Raw genomic sequence first — 22,938 nt, forward strand, 5'->3', positions numbered from 1 at the left:
CCATAGAGGAATATTACTTCTTTTTGTGAATATAGTTCATAGCTTCAAGGAAAATTAATAGAATCCAGTCAGCTTAGCCAAGTCCTTCAGATAAAAGTAATTTTGAACTCTTTTTTCCTTGATACCAACTTCAGACCAACTTGATATTTGAATTGTGATAATCAAATTCCTTTCATACCATGAAATCTCTGGCAATTTAACTAGGACCAGACACATTACCTTGTATCTTCACTTAGCAAGATTACTTCAAGATTCCAGTTGGTTCAACCATGAGGATATAAGCAAAGGTGAATAAAAACTCAACGAGTAAGGTAGAATTGAAATCCAAAGAAATTCACTTTTATTGTAATAGAATAATTATTGAAAGAAAACAGAGGGTACCAATTAGGAATTCTGATAAGCTACATGAACCATATCTGAGTTCAGGTACCCTTGTATGATATAGAGAATCAAACACTGAGAGATTTAGAAAATAATAGTAATAGTATTAAAATGATTGAACCAATGGTTAGACTCACAAATGATGCTCCAGATAAAGCCAGAGAGATAAATCATTTATTCAATAACAAAAAGTTTTAGTGATAAATTTGTAATATGTGTTTGTATACAATTGTACCTTGATTTGTGTTTTATACAATTTAGTGTTTATAAAATATTTCTATGTATGTTATCATGTATAGTCTTCAATATTTCTTGGTAATGTGTATCCTCATTAATATTTACATGTACAAGATTTTAGAAGTGAATTATACATTTGATTGCTTATGTGTTTTGTAACTATGATGATGATCATCATGAATGACAATGTTTACTTTTGACTATTGATGATCTTGAATGAAAAAATCTTATTTTCATATGGATCTAAAATAAAATTTTATTTATGTAAAATATTTGACATTTTAGAGTTTACATGATATTTTGACATCCCCTCCTATTTTAAATTTTCAGTTTTCAGAGAATTTTAAAAGTTCATTGATAGAGAGAGGATAAAATGTAGTTTCTATCACATTTGAACAGTTTGGTTTCTAAAAAGGATAGGAAAATTATTTTTTTGTGAATGAAAGAACAAAGCGAAATTCACAGATGCAAGACACCTTGATATATGTAAATTACTGAACTTTGTGATATTAATTTATTTATTGCACCTATATGACATGTTTTAAAGACTGGGGACTGAGTCTTCAGAGACTTTAGAGGTAAGTTATAAATTTGTCATGTCAAAGAAGAACTAGAGAACATTATGAAATGCAAAATTGACAATTTTGATTATATTTAATTAAAAAAATTTGTATAAACAAAACCAATGCAGACAAGATTAGAAGGGAAAAGGAAAAGTTGGAAAATTTTTTTTATCCAAGGGTTCTGATAATGGTCTCATTTATAAAATATATAAAGAATTCACTGAAATTTATAAGAATACAAGCCATTCTTCAATTGATAAATGGTCAAAGGATATGAAGAGACAATTTTCAGAATAATAAATTAAAATCTAAATCACTATTGACAGAGAAATGCAAATTAAGACAACTCTAAGGTACCACTACACACCTTTCATATTGGTTAAGATGATAGGAAAAGATAATGATAAATGTTGGAGAGGATGTGGGAAAACTGGGGCATTAATACATTGTTGGTGGAGTTGTGAACTGATCCAACCATTCTGGAAAGGAATTTAGAACCCCACAGACAATCAAATTGTGAAAACTTTGATCTAGTAGTGTCTCTACTGGGTCTATAACCTAAAGACATCATAACAAAGAGAAAGGGACTCACATGTGTTATGGGCCAGAACTTGAAACAAGGTGATAACTCGCTGGAATTGATATAAACAATGCTTAAGTTTACACCTTTGAGAGTTCACACATTAGCTCACACATTAGAGTTCACAAGTTTGGGAGATTCACAAGTCAGAAACCCACAATCCCACTCTCGGAGGAGGAGTCAACCTTTGGGTTCACACCTTTAAGAGATCATATATAAGGAGCTCCTGGAGTCAGTTGGGAAGAGTAGAACCAAGATTCAGAGAGAGCTGGAGGCTTAAGCTGGCAGACAAGCTGCAAGAGCTCTTGGAACCAAGGATCATATTATACAAAAAAAGAGAACACCATGTGCAAAAATGTTTGTGGCAACCCATTTTGTGGTGGCAAGGGACTGGAAACTGAGTGGATGCCCATCAGTTGGGGGATGACCAAATAAGTTATGGTATATGAATGTTATGGAATACTATTGTTCTATAAGAAATGATCAGCAGGGTGATTTCAGAAACTCCTGGATAGACTTATATGAATTGATGCTAACTGAAGTGAGGAAAACCAAAAGAACATTGTAATATAGCAACAACATGATTATGTGATGATCAACTATAATGGACTTGGCTGTTTTCAACAAGGAAATGATTCAGGCCAATAGACTTGTGATGGAGAGAGCCATCTGCATCCATAAAGAGGACTGTGGGGACTGATTATGGATCATAACATAGTATTTTCACCTTTTTTGTTGTTTGCTTGCTTTATTTTTCTTTCTGATTATTTTTTATTTTTTGATCTGACTTTTCCTGTGCAGCAGGATAAATGTGGAAATAAGTACAGAACAATTGAACATTAACATATATTGCATTACTTGTTGTCTAGGAAAGAGGGTGGGGGAAAGGAGGGAGAAAAATGTGGAACATAAGATTTTGCAAGAGTAAATGTTGAAAGCTATCTTTGTATATATTTTGAAGATAAAAAGATATTATTAAAAACTAAATTCTGACTATGGACTAACTTAGTGACATTTTTATTTTTTTTTGTTGTGTTTCCATCTTTTCCCTCCTTCCTTCCTTCCTTCCTTCCTTCCTTCCCTTCCTTCCTTCCTTCCTTCCTTCCTTCCTTCCTTCCTTCCTTCTTTCCTTCCTTTCTTCTTTCTTTCCTTTCCTCCTTCCTTCCTTCCTTCCTTCCTTCCTTCCTTCCTTCCTTTCCTCCCTCCCTTCCTTCCTTCCTTCCTTCCTTTCCTCCCTCCCTCCCTCCCTCCCTCCTTCCTTCCTTCCTTCCTTCCTTCCTTCCCTTCCTTCCTTCCTTCCTTCCTTCCTTCCTTCCTTCCTTCCTTCTTTCCTTCCTTTCTTCTTTCTTTCCTTTCCTCCTTCCTTGCCTCTCTCTTGTTCATTCTCTTCATTTGGTGTTTTTAGACACCTTATCCTCCTCTTCTGAACTTGAGCATAACTCCTAAATCAGACTGGACTACTTTTATTGCCAGTTTTTATGTATGTTATCAGTTTCCCAAGGATCTCCATAGCTGGTATACTAGTCAGGCAGCGTGAAGCCTCTGAATTTTTTCTTAACACAAATCATGATTCTGATATTCTCCATACTATCTAACATAAAATTTGCTATTATCTTATTTTATTTTGTACCTTTTTCTTGTTCTTAAATATATATGCATTATCTTCACTAATATAGTGTAAGTTCCTAGAGGGGAGGGACTGTTTTATTTTGTTATTTATAGAGTATCTAGCAAAGGTAGGTTTGACTCCTAGTACATACTGGCTCTGACTGACTGGCCAAAAATAGTTCCCAGCCCAAGCCTCTCTTGGTCATTGTTTGGGGTTTGATAGTTCAGAATTAGTATAAATAGCAATTATTTCTGTTTTGCCAAAAACCAGAAGGTTTTCCTCTTTTGATTGATTCTTTTGTGAAGGCAAATTAGGTCAATTCTTTTCTGGGGTGGGGGCTCAATTTTTATCTATCCTTTAACTACTAAATAGCTGTTGCCTCAGACAAATTGAGACCTGGGAAAAGACGTTAGCTTAAAAAGGCTAAGGATCCCATTGTATCCTTGGCCAATGCCAGTCATTTTGTTTTATGTCTTGTCACTCAACTCAGATGACTGGAGGAGAGAGTGTACCAGATGACTTTAAACAGCTCTGACTCGCTTAAATTCAATTTGCTAAAACATCACCTTCCAGATGTCATTAGTTCTCTTTGAGAACAAAGGATGAATAACATAAGAGGAACTAAAGGCAATCATTACTTATTAGTTACATAGTTTCATAGTAATTAATTTATTGTAGTTAATTTGTAGTTTAATTGATTTTGAACAACTGTTGGGTCCACTTGAGAACTTACTGGGCCAACTCTCCCCATATTTTTTATTTTCTTGCTCACTGAGAAGTTGAACTAATCTTTATGGGCAGTGTGAGATTTCAATGCATTATTATTAGTCACTGGACTATTATTATCTAGGCACTTGGACTAAAGTTGTTTTTCACTTTTTGTTTCCCCTTCAATGTTGTTTCCCTTAAGTCCTGACTGGTATTTTTTCTGTGATGAGTAAATTCCTTTCAACTCCCATAATGACCCTGTTAGGGAACTTTGGAAGGATTTTTCACTTACCAAGACTGGCAGGGGTGGAGTAGAACATGTAATTTTTGTCTACTTTCCAATACCAAATCTTTCTGCATAGACTAGACTGGTGTAATTGTCTTAGGCTGCCTCCTGAAACCTTCCTACTTGGTTTTCATAGTTTTTCTTTCCTGTAGTACTGAGGGCACTTCATTTGTGTTGCTTCTTGCTGCCATCAACTGTTCTGTACCCTTCTCTGCTCCTCTCCCACTTTTGTCCATCATGGATGCTCTCTGATGCCCTTTGTTGACTTTTTGCTTCTCTTCATGTTCCCAATTATTCTCTGCTATTTTGCCTCCATCATAAATTCCTCCCTTGCAATCTCAACACCATAGGTCTTTTATGTTCTTTTGAAAAACAAGTAAAGAAAAATGGGAGTTGTACTTTTTCAAAAGCCATTCCTACATTTATTGATATAATCATGTATTTTATTGCAGTTTTTATTAATATAACATATGATACATAGTTTCATTAATAATGTAACAACTCTGAATTTTTAGCATGAATCCAAACCCTTACAGTATAGAATAATTCCCAATTTGTCCTTTCTGTGGTTCTCCTCTTCTTTTTCTATTGACCTAGTTTTTTACTCCCTGCTATTCTTTGCCCACTTCTTTCCTCTTTTTTTATTTTTAAAATTTATTTTTCATTGTGAATGACTGAATCTACCTTATGAAAATGGTGACAATCTAACAGGCTGTTAGGAATCAGGCTATGATGGATTGTAACAATTACCTCAGTTTTTCAGATGAAGAAACTGATGTTTAGAGAGGTTGATTGATTTGCATAGTTCACAGTTATCATAGGATCACAGATTTAGAGCTGGAAGGGAAGCTATTAAGCCTAAGTTCCTTATTTTATATATGGAGGAACTGAGGCACAGAAACTGGGGAAATTTATCTACTTTTACACAGCTAATAAAGGTTCAAAGTGGGATTTAAAGCTAGATTTTTTTCTATTTCCAAGACCATTGCCCTTTCTACTATGCTACTCTGTTTCTTGTTAGAGAGTCTAAAGACCAATTCATAATTTTCAGGGAAATCAGGAAACCAATGATGTTGTAAATGACTATCATAAAGTTGATGAAGAATGGAGCTGAGATACTGAAACCTTACTAGAAATATGAGAATCTGGACGAGCTAGCATTCCAAATAGTGGGATCATGGTCAGGGAAGAAATTTAAATGTGGGAATGGAATTAGGTAATCTGATTAGAGATATTCTTAAGTAAGGGATTCAAGATGAATCAGATTTTTCAAAAGGGAGTAACTCTGGTCTAATTTTAATACTTGTATCCTGGTGGTATTGAGATGTGTGTGTGTGTGTGTGTGTGTGTGTGTGTGTGTGTGTTTGGGACATATGTAAGAGATACAATTCTCTATTAGTTCCCTTTCCCTTTCATTACCCTTTTCTACTTTTGCAAGAAGTTGTAGGACTATGCTTTCAGGATTTACTGGGCTGTACAAATAGATATCTCCTCAAATAAATCATCAGTAGAAGCTTATTTTGATGGTAATATTTGTCTGAGTGACTGAACATAACCCTAAAGCCCTTCATAACCAACATATGCAAAGAAGGTATTTAGGCGTTTTACTAAACAATCTAATAAGAGATTATAAAAGAATTATCCCAAAGGCCCAGCTGTGGTGTGAATACATTGCAGGCAGTGCCTCTTATATATATTAGACTGTTAGGCATCACAGGTATTCACTGATGAAATTCAAGAAACTCCTCAGTTAATATGATGAAATTATAGGGTATTGGTCACTGTATACAGACAATTGAGAGGATTGATTGGCTGAAGGATCTCTCTCATGGTCTTAGAAAGTAAGAGGCAGTTCTGAGGAAAGAGTTTACTTTTTATTCTTTCTCCTGTTCTTCTTAGAGGTTGTAGGAGAAGAGAATTTCTCTCTCCTCCCTTTCCTCATCTACAATGGAGCCTTGCAGCAGAAACAAGTAATTATAGAAGATCTGCTTTCATGGCACCTTAAGTCATTCAAAGATATTTTTCTTTGAATTTCAGTCTCTCTCTCTCTCTCCCCCCCCCTCATCTTTATTCCCTGAATAGTATGATCCCTAAATCTAGACTTTTGGTTGAGAAAGATTAAATTATTGGATCAGCATCAACATTGAGAGTTGCCATATGGGAAATTCCCAGTTCAAGAATTCCTGAATTCAAAAGTATTATGCTCTGGTTCTTCTAGAGAGAGATTACCTGGTGTGTTCTACTCTTAGGAGAAATAAGACCTTATGCTTACTTGGTTCTGCCTAGCTCCTCATGGAAGACAAAAGCCATTGGGACTTTCAGATGAGGTATAAGTAAAGGCAATATTACCTAAAGTCAAGCAGTGAAGCAGTGTTCGTTAGAGCATCAGATGATGGAAACCAGAGCAGCATCTGGCATTGTTCAACAGAAGAACATCTGGTGTCTGGTGAAATCTATAAAATAAAATGCAGATGAACAAATAAACCAATTACATTGAAATCTATTTATCAAAATATTAAGAAACGAGTTTCCTGGAGATAATGTTTCCTGCAAATATAATGTCTCCTTCTAAGCATTCGCTTTTCCAGGCTTACTTATGTTTGAACTGGCTGCCCATAGAAGCCTAATTAACTCATCTATCTATTACACTGCATTAGAAGATAAGGATTGAACCTGTGATTTTATTGGTAGGTGGAGGTCCTGGAGGAGGAAACTCTTTCCTAATACAGACTGATAGCTTGTACATAAGATATAGTATTGAATGGTTGTGTAAGAGAGTGGTTCTCAAATTTGTTCTTAGTATCTCTTTAGTATTAAAAACTATTGAGGATCTGTCCATTATTGAGTTTTTGTTTATGTGGATTATATTTATAGATAATTATCATATTAGAAAAAAAAGTCATTTTGAATTTGTAGGTGCTCTGAAAGGATTTCAGGAACTCCAGGATTCTCTGGACCATACTTTGAGAACCACTCATATAGGGCACTTTAAAATTAGAATGATTATTATGGAGATAATATCATAGGCAGAATTTGAAACTGGGTTTTCCAGGATCTAAGGCTGGCTTTCCATCCACTATTATCCCGTTATATCTTCTTGTGCTTGCTACCCTAAAGAGATGTTTGTGGTTGCTCTGCTAAGCTGAACAAGCAATATGGATATTCTTGACTTTTGTACACAAATATTATGCTTAGTTAAGGGTTTTAGGATTTTTTTGAATGAGCAATCAATTCAGGCATTGTTAGATGACAGTGTATGTAAAAAAAGATTCAAGGGGTAGCAGACATAGTTCATTAACTGGTAGAACCTAAGATTATATATATATATATATATATATATTGCTGAGGCAATTAGGGTTAAGTGACTTGCCCAGGCTCACACAGCTAGGAAGTGTTAAGTGTCTGAGGAACCTAAGATTTTAAGTGCATTTATAGAAGTGTAGGATGCAGAGAGAAGGAGATAATAACCCCACTGTATTTTACCATGATCAGACTACCTCTCAAGAACTGAATTCTGCTCTGGCCACCATATTAAAAAAATAAACTAGAATGCATTTAAAGCATAGTGAGAAGACTGAAAAAGATATTGTGAGCATTAACTGAAGAAAATTATCCTTGAAATAGAAACGCCTTAAGAGAAACTTTATCCTTCTAGTGATGGCTATGTTGTACTTGGATGGAGTCATGGACTTAGAGTCAGGAAGACCTTACCTTGGATACTTGCTAGTTGCATGGCCTTGACCATCACTTTATCTCTGTTTGCCTCAGTTTTGTCATCTATAAATGAAGGTAATAATAGTACCTATCTCAGTATTATTTAAAGATCATATGAATAATATTTCTAAAGGACTTAGCATAGTGCCTGGTAGGTAGTAGATAACTATTATGTATTATTATTATTAATTATTATTATTGTTATAGTTGTTATTAAGTATTAAAAGTACAATCATGTGGAAAAAATATTAAAGTTCTTTTATGTTGACTCACAGGGCAGAAGGAAGTATAATGGAGGAAGGTAGGTATTGAATTGTTTTAAAGGAAAACTTTCTAATAAAACATCCTCTGTAGCTAATGAGTGTTCTATTATAGCTGGTCTTTTAACATAGCCCGGATAAACATCATTGGGAGTGTCCCAGAGGCTATTACTGTTCAGGTTGGTGTTGGACTAGATATTCTTTTTTTATATAGCTTTTTATTTACAAGATATATGCATGGGTAATTTTTTAGCATTGACAATTGCAAAACCTTTTGTTCCAATTTTTCCCCTCTTTACCCCCACCCCTTCCCCCAGATGGCAGGTTGACCAATACATGTTAAATATGTTAAAGTATAAATTAAATACAATATAAGTATACATGTCCAAACAGTTATTTTGCTGTACAAAAAGAATTGGACTTTGAAATATTGTACAATTAGCTTGTGAAGGAAATCAAAAATGCAGGTGGACAAAAAGAGGGATTGGGAATTGTATGTAGTGGTTCATAGTCATCTCCCAGAGTTCTTTCGCTGGGTGTAGCTGGTTCAATTCATTACTGCTCTATTGGAAGTGATTTGGTTCATCTCATTGTTGTAGATGGCCACATCCATCAGAATTGATCATCATATAGTACTGTTGTCGAAGTATATAATGATACCTGCTCATTTCACTCATCATCAGTTCATGTAAGTCTCTCCAGTCCTTTCTGAAATCATCCTGCTGGTTGGACTAGATATTCTAAACTCTCCTCCAATTTTGGTCTGCTCAGATTCTATGATAGCCCAGAGTTGAGGTGTCCAGTACCTTTACCTCTGGAATATGCTATATTGGATGGAGTTATCAGTATTATTATCTTTTAATATGTGGTTTTCTAAGATATGGACAAAATAGCCATCTTTGTATTTATATGGCAAATTCATGGTTTCTTTACTATTTGAAAAACCTATGTGTATTAACCCAGAAAAAAAATCTGTTTTCCTCCATATATTTGTCTTTCTTCTGCTGGAGTTTTATTAATTTTAGGGGCAAGAAAGAGTAAGAAGCAGCCAAGACTAAAATTATCTCCACTTTAGGAAATCACAATCATCTTTGGAATAAATTCCCTTTCTCCTTAGTTGAGGCTATCCTTATGCAGCTTCCAGCTATTCACATGCTCATCAGCATGAAAGAAAACGATGCCATTCACAGAGCGGTTGGCAGATGGTGAGAGCATTCATAACCCATCAGTGAACATTTGGATATGATGATGTCAAGGAAGAACATCTGGGGGCACAGATGGCAAAAATGATAATGCATATGGAGTGCAGTTGGGGAAACTTTTTGGTCAAGATAGGGAAGACACAACAGATTTAGAGGAACATGCAGGAAGAAGCACAAGTAGGTGTGGAGACTTTATTCTTGGCAGAGAAAAAATTGAAACTGATTAAAACGCAGTTGCACATAATTGCTAGAATTCCAATAAAACCCAGATACCCTGTCTTCTAATTTCTGCTCTCATTCCTCAAAGGAATGATTGTAGCCATCTCCTCTCCTAAGCTCTTCTGGGGGGGTGTGGGTGGTTTTCACTTATCTTTCTTCATATTTTTTGACATTACACTGCCTTTTCTGTCTAGATCTGGTAGCTTCTACTTTTAAAATAGGGGCTCTATTTTTCTGTCTCCTCTAGAAGTTTTTCTGAGCTGTTGACCTGATGTTCATAACCAAGGGAAGTTTTTTCTGGTTTCTGTTACTCATTGCAACCCCAGAATCTTTGCCAATAATTGTGTTAACCATGTCCCCAGAGAGTGATTATGGCAGTATGTTTTGACAAATAACCTTCTCACAACCACTAATTAGGATTCTTGGGGGACAAAGAAAAACTTTCTAGCCTAAAATGTGAGATATAAAAAAGCAATTAAGAATCTTTCCCTAAGAAGTTTCCCCAGAGCAAAAGGAGGTCAAATTAAGATGGAGAATGGGAAAAAAATCAAACCTCATAAGAGATCAAGAGCACATGAAGCAATTTCAAATTAAACAAAATCCTAGTGAGTGGACCATGGAGGAAAATTTCTGACCTACCAGAGTGTTTCAAGCAGAAACTAGATGATCACTTGCCAGAGAAGCTATTAAAGAGAATTCTTGCTCAAGTTGGACTAAAGGATCTATGAGATCCTTTCCAAATCTGAGATTCTGTAGTTCATGGATGAACTACTAGTTCAAGTGCTTAGGCAGAGGTAGTATATAAAGAGTCCTATACTGGGAATCAGAAAACTTAGATTAACATTTTGCCTGTAATACCTACCTGATGTATGAGTTTGGGTAGGTCACTTAACCATTCCAAGCCTCAGTTTACTTATCTGAAAAAAAGGAGTTTTCTATCCTACTTTTTCTATCTCACAATATATATTGGAAGGAAAGCATTTTATATATGTTAAAATAAAGAATAAAAATGATAATCTGATAAGGCTTCTTACAACTGAGATTTTCAACTTAGTAGACTCATTGCTAATCATGCCCTTCCAATCTATAAAACTTAATATATTTTCCTTGCAATAATCCCGAAAGCCCTTTTGCAGGACTATGGCCAGTCATAGTCAGATTTTAAGTGTCAGGGAATGAGATAGGAAGATCCACTGAGCCTAAATTCTTTTCAGAGTTGTCCAAATTTTTTCTGATGCTCTGACTGCTCAATGGAAAGATACCTACAATCCAAGGGAAAAGGTTTAGATGGTTATTCCTTTCTCCTCCCAAACTCTTCCCAACTCTGCTCCTTATGCAAGCACACAGTGTCAAGTAAACATTCTTTCCACCAATAAGGAGATACTTATGCAAATATTCAAGGTTGAATCTTGGGTTACAACACTGGGTTATAACAAATAAACAAAGAAAAATTGAAGCAAAATTAAACCACATCATAATTTTATCTGCCAGAATTTTCAGTATGTCACTTCTAAAGACCCCTATCTCTTAAGGGAAAGAGAGAATGTGTATTTTTTCATTCTCCAGTTCATTTTCTAATGTTACTTTTTCTTACATTATTGTAATTATTGTTCAGTCATGTCTGACTCTTTGTGACCTCATTTGGGGTTCTCTTGGCAAAGATGCTGAAGTGCTCTGCCATTTCTCCATTCTCCTCGTTCATTTTAGAGATGAGGAAATGGAGGCAAATAGAGTTAAATGATTCTCTAGGATTGGATGGTTAGTATGCATCTGGAGCTGGATTTGAATTCAGGTCTTCCTGAGTTCATGTAAATTACCTATTTTAAATACTCTGCGGAATGTGGCTGTTCCAGTTATTCAACAGACATTCAATGGACACTGCTAACAAGACTTTTTGTCTTCTTTTTAGCAGAACCAAACAGAACTGTGAAAGTGTTGCTCAGGTTCTTCAATGGAAATCACACACTAATTGTGTGATTTTGTAGTGTTATCTTTTGAAATCGTTTTCATGCTTCAAAGTATAGCTTAGGTACAGCCTCTCCTGATACTTATGTATCTGTGCTAATCTGGATATAGACTTGAAAGAAAAGTGGATTGGAAGGGGAAAAGTACTGCTTTCTTCTCTGATTTCATCTTTGGAATGAAAACTTTACTAGTCATTGCCCTTAATTCTACCCCTTTAGAGAGACTTTTTCTTTCATTCTTGGGGGATGGGAATAATAAAAGGAATAAATAAGATTATATGTCTTGACAGTCCAGCATTGTCTAAGACAACAAAAATAATACTTTGACTAATTTCTAATTTAGGACATCCACAGATTGGGGTTAATTCTGTCTTCTGAGAGAGTAAAACAATAACTAAATTAAAACCATATGATTCTCTATTTTAAGTTAGCTCAATACCCAAGCAGGAGAAATTGAAATAAGTCCTAACACTGTTTATTTCTAGCTCAAATCCTGCTCCTTTTTGTATTTCTATATAATAATATCTAACTATTCCCCACATCATCTAGTTTACAAATAATTCAATACATAGATCGATAGCAGATAGATTGATAAGATTTATTTTAGCCAGCAAAATAAATTAAGAATGTTTCAGCAGAAATTAAAAAAGTAATTATTTAAAATTTTGAAAATTTAATAAAAATGAAGTAAAAAGAATATTTTGTATGCAGAGTAGGGCAAAAAATTTACATAATTTTGTGAATTTCTTTTACATAGAACCTAATTTTTCATTTAAGTACATAATATATCCAATATTTTATTTTCAAAGTGATTCTGTTTGTCCATGTTTCCTCCTAGTCTTCTTTCTGTTCCTTTCTAAGCACTAAAAATGTCTCAGTGACACTTCTTTCTTTTATTTATTTATTTATTCTTAGGTAGGTTACTCTTGACCGCTTTTTTTCTCTCACCCATCAACACTGGAAAAAAAAAAAGAAAAATGAAGTCCTTATAACAATACGCACAAAAAGATCAAATTATGACATTATCCGTGTCTGAAAATGTAGGTTGAATTTTATACATTGAGTCTATCCTCTTTTGGTGAGGGGGTTGGTGGCTTGCTTTATCACTGTTCCTCTGGAATTATGGTTGGGCATTGCAGTGATCAGAGTGCTTAAGTATTTCAAAGTTGTGAGGAAGATGACTTTTCAGAACAGTATAAACCTTAGGACTGGCTTCTTCCCTACTCAGGCACCCAATCCCCCAATTTGAAAGTCAGCAGCAATAACCTCACTCTGGCCACTGAGACATGAGACTACGGTAGCATCTGAGGGTAGTGCCCTCAATAACTTGCTGTGCCCTTATGTTTGGCTTCCTTGTCTAGCATCTCACTCAGATGCCATTTTATTTCCTTCTTTGCTCAATTTACATAGTTCCACATCTGCTATCACAAGGAGTTGCTCCTCCCTTTGCTATAGGGTCTGTTCAAAGACTTCCAGAAGCAGCAGTAGTCCATCTCATCCCTTATCCTGCAGTCAAACCTACTTCAGAGATTGTAACAGTTTCAGTCCATCCCAGAACAGGAAGAAAATGACTATTCAGAACTTCTCTCAGAAATCCATAACAACCAGTTTCTCTACACTTCTTATCTGCAGGGGTCTGTCTCAAAAGCCTATTCTATCCTTTCTAAAATTAGAATTTTATTTTTTCCAATTACATTTAAGGGTAATTTTCAACATTTGTTTTTTATAAGATTTTGAGTTCTAATTTTTTTCCCTTCCCTCCACTATCCCTTCCTTAAGCTGGCAAGCAATTGCACATATGTGCAATCATGTTAAACATATTTTCACATTAGTCATGTTGTAAAAGAAGAAACAGAACAGAAAGGGAAAACCATAAAGAAAAACAATAACAAAAAATGAAAATAGTATATTTCAGTCTTCATTCAGACTCCATAGTGTTTTTTTTCTGCATATGGATAGCATTGTCTACTTTGAATCTTTTGGAATTGTGTTGGATTATTGCATTGCTGAGAAGAGCTAAGTCAATCACAATTAAGCATCTAACAATGTTGATGTTACTGCATTGAGTTCAAATTTGACCTCAGACATTTACTGTGTGACCTAAAACAGGTTCATTTCACCTCCATCTGTCACATTTTCTCTACCTCTCAGAGTTGTTGTGAGGATCAAATGAGATATTATCATGAAGAGCTTAGCACAGTGCTTGGCATATAGTTACTACTTTAATGCTTTTTTATTTCCTTCCTTCTATATTTATCATTTCAGGTTTTCAGAAAAGCAATCTTCTCTCCATTAGACATGCATGATTCTAGTAACTTGTGCTAGTAGAGAAGGGCTGGGTTTGCTCTCTCCACTTTTGCTCAGTTTTCTTATGTTCAGGACCATGTTTGTTCTTCTCTTCAAGGTTCTACCACTGCTCCAATATCTTTGTCTTTTTCAAAGGTTCTGGATTAAGAATGTTTCATCATTTTATTGCTTACTCTTGACTAACACTATCTCTTACTATGTAGCTTTTTCCTATCCTAGGGTCACATGGTCCTCAATCTCCACATCTTCAACCTACAAGGCCACTGATTGCCCACAGGACCGCTCTCTGAGGTTGAGGAGTATGTGGTTTCTGAGATATGTGCCAATTCCCATTTTTAAACCCCAGGGAACCAAGTCTGTTCTCTGAATTCCAGGCTTTAGTCTCTATTCTGTGTTTAATTTCCTTTGGATCTCGTTCTGCTCTATTCATCTCTTTTTAGGTTCGGCCCAAAGAATACGGAGGAGATCTACAATAACCTCATTCAACTTTAGAACTGACTTTAGAGGCCAATCTAATCAATAGCCTATTCTGAAGATGAAGGAACTGAGACTCAGTAAATTGAAGTGATTTGCTTAACATCACCCACCTAGTAAATAGTAGAGCTTGAGGTGTGCTAGTATTTATCAACTGTATCTCTGAAAAAATATTAATGTTCATGCTTCATTTCTGAAGAGGATCAATGACATCATCTGTGATATCTTGACTTGTGTATGAATTGTATTTAAGTATGGCAGAATTTTGCAAAGTCATTAACTTCACTCTCTCTTCCAGAGTCAACTAAGTTTAGTGGCAGGACAAAAGGGAAGATGAAAATGATATGTATACAATACACTTTTTTTTGGAGGCAATTGATATATTTAATGACTTGCCTAGGGTCACACAACTCATAAGTGTTAACTGTTTGAAGCCAGATTGGAATTCAGGTCCTCTAGATTCCAGAGCCAGTGCTCTATTCACTGTACCATCTAGCTGCCTCCTATATAATATGTTTTTTAAGTTTAATCTGTAGTATTAACATAATTATTTTCTCCATCACCTCCGTAAATCCAGATAATCAACAAAGCAATAAATTAAACCCCAATTTATAGTATTTGTCTATTTCGAAGGTACAGATGTTCTTGCTGAAAATTTAACAATCAGCTCTCCTGAGTTGGTTTGTCTGGCTACCACATTTCCTTAAGTAGAATCCACAATTTCTGGTTCTGATGCTCTTTCTATCCATTCTACTGACTTTCATGGTTGTTTCTATGTGTATTCTCCTTTCAGTTTGACAGTCTTGGTGCAGAGTAACCATGTTACCATTCATCCTATAATCATTCTTATGGGGGACCTTCACTAGGGGCTGACTGACAGGACTCCTGAGAAAGTGGAAGGCAATGCTGAAGCAACTCTCTTTACAATTCTTCATGTAATGGAAATGTAATAATACCCAAGGTCTAGGATTATAGAATGCCAAAACTGGAAAGAACTTACCAGTTCCCTAAATTTTACAGAAGAGGAAACTGAAATCTCATGGAGAGTATACTTTAATTTAAGGTCACACAGAGCATAGGGAGAGAATCATAGAGAAGGGGATTTTTGGATTTATAACTGAAAAAGGCCCCCAAGATCATAGAAGGAGAACAAGCAGGTTTCTGGACTCCCCAGATGAGGATGCTTTCACCACTTCTGTCTTGAGCTTTTAGTACTCGGTTTTTTAAGTGATTTTGATTTGTATGGTTTAAGACAGGCTCAATGTTTTCATTGTAGAGGAGATTCCCATTAGCTCTACCTTGCCCTCTTTGTACAGAAACTAAAACTAGAAGGTGTGATTAGAGTTGGGTTCACTTGAACTTTGTGGTGGGAGAGGTTGTAAAGGCTGTTGGGAAGGGAGAATACTGGAAAGAAGCCATGAGTCATGTGGGAACAGGTGAGGCAAGTGTGCAAACCAAAGGCTTCACTGTCAGTGTTATTGCTAAAGTGTGGTGACTAAAGTAATTAAAAAAAATATATTTTAAGATCCGATCATGTCACTCTCCCTTATTCTATAAACTCCACTGGCTCCCTATTGCATCCAGATTAAAATACAAAGTACTTCGTCTGGCATTCAAAATCCTTCATGAATATCCCCTCCTATCTTTTTAGTCTTCTTGCACCTTATTCCCCACCATGTCCTCTTCGATTCAGTTACACTGGCTTCCAGGCTGTTCCACAAACAAAATGCTCCATCTCTCAAACATTGGCATTTTCCCTTGTTCCGTCCTTTACTCTGAAACTGAATTCCCTGACTTCAAGTCCCAAATAAAATCCCACCTTCCCCTATTTTTCAATTCTAGTGTCTTCCCTCTATTAATTATTTCCTATATATCCTGTATACAATTTGCTTTGTATATATTTGTATATTATCTCCTTCATTACATTGTAAGTTCCTTAAGGGCAAGGGTTTTTGGTCTTATTTTTCTCCTCAGTGTTTAGCACAGTATCTGGCACATAGTAGGTGCCTAATAAACATTGATGATTGATGACTTTTAGTGAGCAATATTGAAATGGATCCATTTTTTTTTGAAAAATCATTGGGAAGAATTACAATGTTAGGAATGAATAACAGCTTCAATGAAATAACATAAAACCTAAAGAATTACAATAACCAATATTTATATAACACTTTATGGTTTGTAAAATGAATTATCTCATTTGATTCTCATCAACAACCCATGGAGGTAGATGCTATTATTTTCATTTTAGAGATCACACAGCTGATAAGTGTTCAAGACAATATTCAAACTTAAGCCTAGCACTCTATCTATTGAACTACCTTTCTATTGTGGATATAGCCAAACCTTAGAGGCTGGACCAAGTACATACAGTATTGAGTAATGGGGAATAACAATTTTTTTCCTTAATGGAGCTCCCACCTCAATGGAGACCTTACTTAGGGCAATACTATGAGTGCCAGGGATTCTATATGTCTTTCTGGGTTGAGGAAACTGTGGGGAGGAGTACTATTGGAAAGAGTCAAGACATTCTATAATGTCAGATAGATGTCTTCCCTGTGTTCTTTGTATCACCAGTACCTATCATAATGCCTGGCATATAATAGCTATTTGTAAATATCTCCTATTGGTAAGTATAGTATGTAATAGGTAGATACTTGGAAATTTAATTGATAAAAGTTTAAAAAAATTGGTAAATATAATAGATTTTGGGAATACTTGTATTATGTTTTATGATCCTGAGTGCTTATAAGGCCGTTGGTGGCTACTATTTTGAAGGATGCCATACATTGAGGTTCTTGTTTTATCTGGGTGAGGTCTGACTAGACTGAGAAATTTGTAATAGCTATCTCTCTCATTTATTCCCTCTTGCCCTAAAGTCTTTTTCAAGTCAGCAAGAAACCTCTGACATAGAGGTTTTCACTAAAACTCATTTCCTTTTTCCTCCTCCATCAGTGACTAATGTTTATCCTTCTGGATTTTCAGTTTTGATTCTGCTACAGTTTGACAAGTACATCTTCCTGACTTTCTTTACTCTGTCTCTCGGCTTCATGTAGACTGTTCAGGAAGTATGGGATAGTGGATAGAGCTACTGTAGATTTAGAGTCAGACAATCTGGGTTAAAATCCTAGCTTTATCATTTAACACCTATGTAACCATGGTCAAATAATTTATTATTCTGGGTTTTTACTTTTACTTTTTTTCTTTTTACCTTTACACAATATACCCTATTTTTTCTCCCCAACAAGTTTTGGATTTGAGGGAATATATGTTTTCTTTGTGTACCCTTTAGATGGTTTAATTGGAGGATTCAGATGGTTAGCTGTTTGGATATTTTTTTAGTTCTTCCAAGAGAGCCTTGTGAGATGGAGATCAACTTATATCAACCTTTAAGGCTTCATCTGGAAATGTTTTGCCTTTAGGGTCCTCAGGATTTTAAGATTTGTTTTTCCCTGTCTCCATAAAAGCTGCCTATGGTCAGAGCTCTTTTTGCTATTTTGCTAATTTTTAAATGTTGAGTTTTGTTTATTTTTAAAGGGCAAAGGGAAGATTGTCTCCAACTTTTTCTACAAGTGACAGCGGCTTCACGCCTGGAGTCAGTGCTGCCAGCTTTCTTCTTGTGCTGGGTGGGTGTGGCCAAATCCCACTTGTTATTCTGGGCTTCAGGGGCTCATTATTTGCCTTCTGTAGTTGTGTTGGAGGTATCACAGTTAGTCTGCTGATCCACTGACTTCTGAACTAGGAAAAAATAGCAAAGACTACTGCATTTTAGCTATAAGCCACCCATTAGATTACCCCAGTCTATGGAAGCCTCCTTTACCTTTAGTCTCCTTGTACCTGTTCTGGGCTATAATCCCACCCCCACCCCAACCCCTGACTGATTGAGATAGACCTTTCCTGAAGTTCTTCCAAAATATCTTCTGCTGGAAATTTGTTACCCTCCAATTATTTGTGGTTCTGTCACTCTAAAATCGATTCAGAGGCTTGGTCTTGGTGTTGATCTGAGGGAAGCCAGGAAGAGCTCAGACTGTTTACTGTCTACTATCTTAGCTCTGCCTCAGGATGTTTGGATCTTTAAGATTACCCCCTTTCTCCATCTAATAACTCCCAGTGGCTCCCTATTGCCTCTAGCATTAAGTACAAAATCTTTTGTTTGGCATTTAAAGTTCTTCATTATCTGGCTCCATCTTACCTTTCCAGTCTTCTTCTCAAAAGGAAAATGATCTAGTTTGATTTAATCACCTTTGGAAATCTACAAAAGACATAGATATTTTTTCATATTCTGTGATCCAGTGACATGGGTATCCTTGTTATTCTTCACACATGATAATCCATCAACAGACTCCAAGTATTTTCACTGGCTGTGTCCCATGCCTGGAACTCTTCTTCCTTATTTTTACCTTTTACCTTCCCTGGCTTCTTTCAAGTCTCAGATAAAATCCTACCTTTTAAAAAGGTGCTTTTCCTAGTTCTCCTTAATCTTAGTGCCTTCCCTCTGAGACTTCCCACTCTTGTACAAATCTCTTTTGCACATAGTTGTTTGCATGTTGTTTCCCTCTCCCTCCCATTAGACTGTGAGCTTCTTGAGGGAAGAGACATTTTTTAAACCTTTCTTTGTAACTATAGAGCTTGTCACGGTACTTGGCACATAAAGATGCCTTAATAAGTGCTAGTCAACTGATTCTTATAGTTCTAAATCCTATGATGCTTTATTCCATTAAGATTCATTTCTATTCTCCAAGTCGTGCTTCATAATCAACTTTAATTTGTTTTTAGGAAGCTTTCCTAGCATGATCCCATTGCTCTTTTCCTCCCCAATTTCTCCAAATCAATTGTGTGTGTGTGTGTGTGTGTGTGTATGTGTGTATGCACATGCCCATGTACATGTCAATTGGGGTTAAGTTACTTGCCCAGGATCACACAATTTGTAAGTATTAAGTGTTTGAGGCTGAATTGAATGGAATTCCTCCAGATTCTAGAGTTGATGTTCTATCTACTGAGCTTGGTAGCTGTTCTCCCCACCATCAATTTAACATTAATATGTTTTGTGCATATTCATGCAGCTAGGTGGAGCAGTGGATAGAACACCAATCTTGAAGTCAGGAAGATCAGAGTTCAAATCTGTCCTCAGATACTTCTTAGTTGTGGGACCCTGGGCAAGCCACTTAACCCTGTTTTCCTCAGTTTCCTTATCCATAAAATGAGATGAAGAAGGAAATGGTAAACCATTTCAATATTTTATGTTTGTCAAGATAATTCTGAATGGGGTCATATAGAGTCAGACACAACTTAAAAAATAACAAAATGTCCTGGTTCCTTCATCTGGGATGAAGCTCTCACAACAGTATAGACTGTGTGTCCTTCTATTTTTGAACTCTAAAACCTGCCATCAGCAAGGAGGACAAGACCAGACACGATGGGAGAGGGATACTTGGCTATAGATTTGAAAGGAATAGCATCTATCCTTAGCTATTCAGAATAAACGGAAGTCTGTGACTAAACTCTTCCACTTCTTTCTCCCTGGAGGTAATGTAGAAATCACTTCTTTTCTGTGCTTGTCCTTTAAGTTCCTTTGGAGGAAGCTCACCTTTTGGATGAAAGCCCTACAGACATCTATATAAAAACACTTCTGAAACCAAGTTTGGAGAAAAATGGGTGGTGACATTAGTTTAAATTCACACTGGATTGAAGCTGCTTTGAATAGGAGAATTCCACAGCTTTTTACACATCTGGATTCAGTAGAGTTAGTGATAGTGCTATATTATTTTGGACAGCGCTTGGCCTAGGGAAAAGGAGGGTTTGAGTAGTGTGTATATGGACAGCACAAGGCAAAGATGTGGCTAGATCGACAGAACATCATGTAGATTTTTACACATGACATAGGGATAGGAACAGAGAAAAATTCTGACCTCAGTCCCAGAAATCCCATTTAAGTGAACTGATTTTTGATGAAGAGAGACAGATATATCAGCTTATTAACTTTTAGGCTATTGATCATCCTTAGGTTTTTGGAGGACAGAATTTTTGTCTTTGCACAAGAGCAAGGGGATACCGAGAGATGAGAGCAAAAGCGTTGAAATACCTAAAGGTAGGGGAAATAGGAAAAGAAAGATAATAGGCATTTAGCCCCAAGAAAAAGTAGGTTAAGGGTGAATATTTCTCTTTTTATATCGAACACAGGTGATTACAAGGGTAACATTGATAACTTAACAGTTTATTTTCACAAAAAATTAAGAAAAAAGAATATGGGGAAAAATCCAGAAGGGGAATTGACTAGTCTGAAAGAAGAAATTTCCAATATTGGTTGAAGGAAACTATATTAGAAGTAGCAGGGGGAATGGAAGAATATCTGTCCTTATTAGATGTTCAGAAGTGATCATATCAGGCTGAGTAATTCTTTGTTCTTAGCAGTGTAATCTCCATTTGATGAGAAAGTTTGAGAGGCAGAGGAAAACTTGAATTCTTACTGTTTTATATTGTGGAAGGAAGAAATAAAATACACGTAAGAATGAGACACTTTCAATGGGAATGTGATGAGTATGAGACATTGCAGTTCCCATATTTTCTCACTAGGGGAGAAAGGAGAAATAGCTTAGAGTCTTAGAAATTCTTTCAGACAATCAAACATTCTGGAAAATTGACCAACCTGCAATGGGGAAATTATTTCACCCTCATTCCCTCTTCAGTCTTTATGGGGTTGGACAGAAGGTTTAATATCATTGTTGTATGGAAAAAAATGTTCTCCCTAAGATTCTTCTAAGTGCTGATTTGAATTCTTTGTTTCTCAAGCTATAGATCATGGGATTAAACAATGGGGTAAGGATGGTGTAGGAAACAGATATCAGGGTGTCCTGGCTTGAGGTATAGTTGTTCTTAGGCCGTAAATATATGAAGGAGGCACAACCATAGTGGACAGTGACAACAATGAGATGGGAAGCACAGGTGGAGAAGGCCTTGTATCTGCCTACAGAAGAAGAAAATTGGAGGATGGCAAAGATGATATGGATGTAGGAGATCAGGATTAATAGCAGTGGAATGACTAGGACCAATGCACAGAGCATAAAGATGACCATTTGACTGAGATGGGTGTGGTAGGAGGCCACCTTGAGGACAGGGGAGATATCACAAAAGAAATGGAGCAGCTTGTTGGAAGAGTGAAAGGGCAGATGGAACACAAGAGAGGTGATGATGATGGAAATAGTGAAGCCACAGGCACAAGCCATGGCTACCAGACATAGACACACCCCAGGGCTCATCAGCGTTGTGTAACGAAGAGGATTGCAAATGGCAACATAGCGGTCATAACCCATGGCTGCCAGCAGGAAGGAGTGAGAACAGCCGAGAAAGAGGAAGGTGAACATCTGGATGGCACAGCCCACAAAGGAGATGGTCTTCTTCTGGGACAGGAGATCCACCAGCATCTTAGGCACAATGACAAAGGTGTAGCAGGTCTCAGAACAGGAGAGAACAGCAAGGAAAAAGTACATAGGAGTGTGGAGGGCTCGATCCAGAAGAATGGTGAACAGGATCACAGCATTGGTGCCCAGGGTGAATAGGTAGAGAAGCAAGAACACCACAAACAGAAGCTGTTGTAGCTCAAATAGAGATGAGAAACCAAGAAAGACAAACTCAGTCACAGCTGTCTCATTGATCCTCTCCATAGAGGAAAGATCTGTCTGCAAGGGTCAGGAAAAGAACAAGAAACAACCTGCAATGAAAAGCCATGGAAAGAGATTAGTGGAATTTCCACAAACATTTATTAAGCACCTGCTATGTGAAAGGCATAGTGCCAAGTGCTTGGGAAGCAAAGTTAGAAATAAAATTTTGTTGAACTGGATTAAACAGAATTTCCTTCAGCAGAATAAGGGATGAGTCTGAAGAAGTCAGGTGCTACCAGACACTTAGTCCCAAAACCTTGTTTCCTCTTTAGTATTTATCCTATCCAATCATCCAAGATGATGCTGTCTGAATCTGACTTAGCATTTTACTCTCTCAGTCCAGGAATCATGAACTTCCATTACTTTGCAAGCTATCATGACACTGCTACCAGAATAAATTTAAACACCAATTTCAGTATGTAACTTCCATGCTAAAAAATTTACAAATCCCTAATTTCAATTTTATGAGGTTTTAGTACTCTTAGGTTCATAGCTAGAGAGCTGAAAAGAACCTTAAAGGGGAAATATGACAAGCATTTATGAAGTCTCTAGCTCTTTAAATATGACCCTTTATTTTGCTTATAAGGAAACTGAGACACACAGATGGGAAGTGACTAAGGTCATACAAGTACTAAGTTGCATAAATGATAAATCCAGTTGTTCTGTCTCCAAATCCAACGTTTCTCCTTCTATGCCATAATGCTTCTGCTATTTCTTCCAAATTTAATCTCCCTACTATCCTAATTGGACTCTAAACTGGACAATCTTTGTGGGTC

General features: G+C 36.4%; 1 protein-coding gene across 1 annotated transcript; it reads right to left on the minus strand.

The window, feature by feature from the left end:
* Positions 1–21,220: 21,220 nt before the first annotated feature.
* On the minus strand, positions 21,221–22,165 carry LOC100925879 (olfactory receptor 10K1-like). The gene has a single exon (XM_012548026.1). It carries the CDS (start codon positions 22,163–22,165, stop codon positions 21,221–21,223), a length of 945 nt encoding a protein of 314 aa, XP_012403480.1.
* Between the last annotated feature and the right edge of the window lie 773 nt (positions 22,166–22,938).

Source organism: Sarcophilus harrisii, chromosome 4 (genome assembly GCF_902635505.1).
Source record: "Sarcophilus harrisii chromosome 4, mSarHar1.11, whole genome shotgun sequence".
Taxonomy (NCBI): Eukaryota; Metazoa; Chordata; class Mammalia; order Dasyuromorphia; family Dasyuridae; genus Sarcophilus; species Sarcophilus harrisii.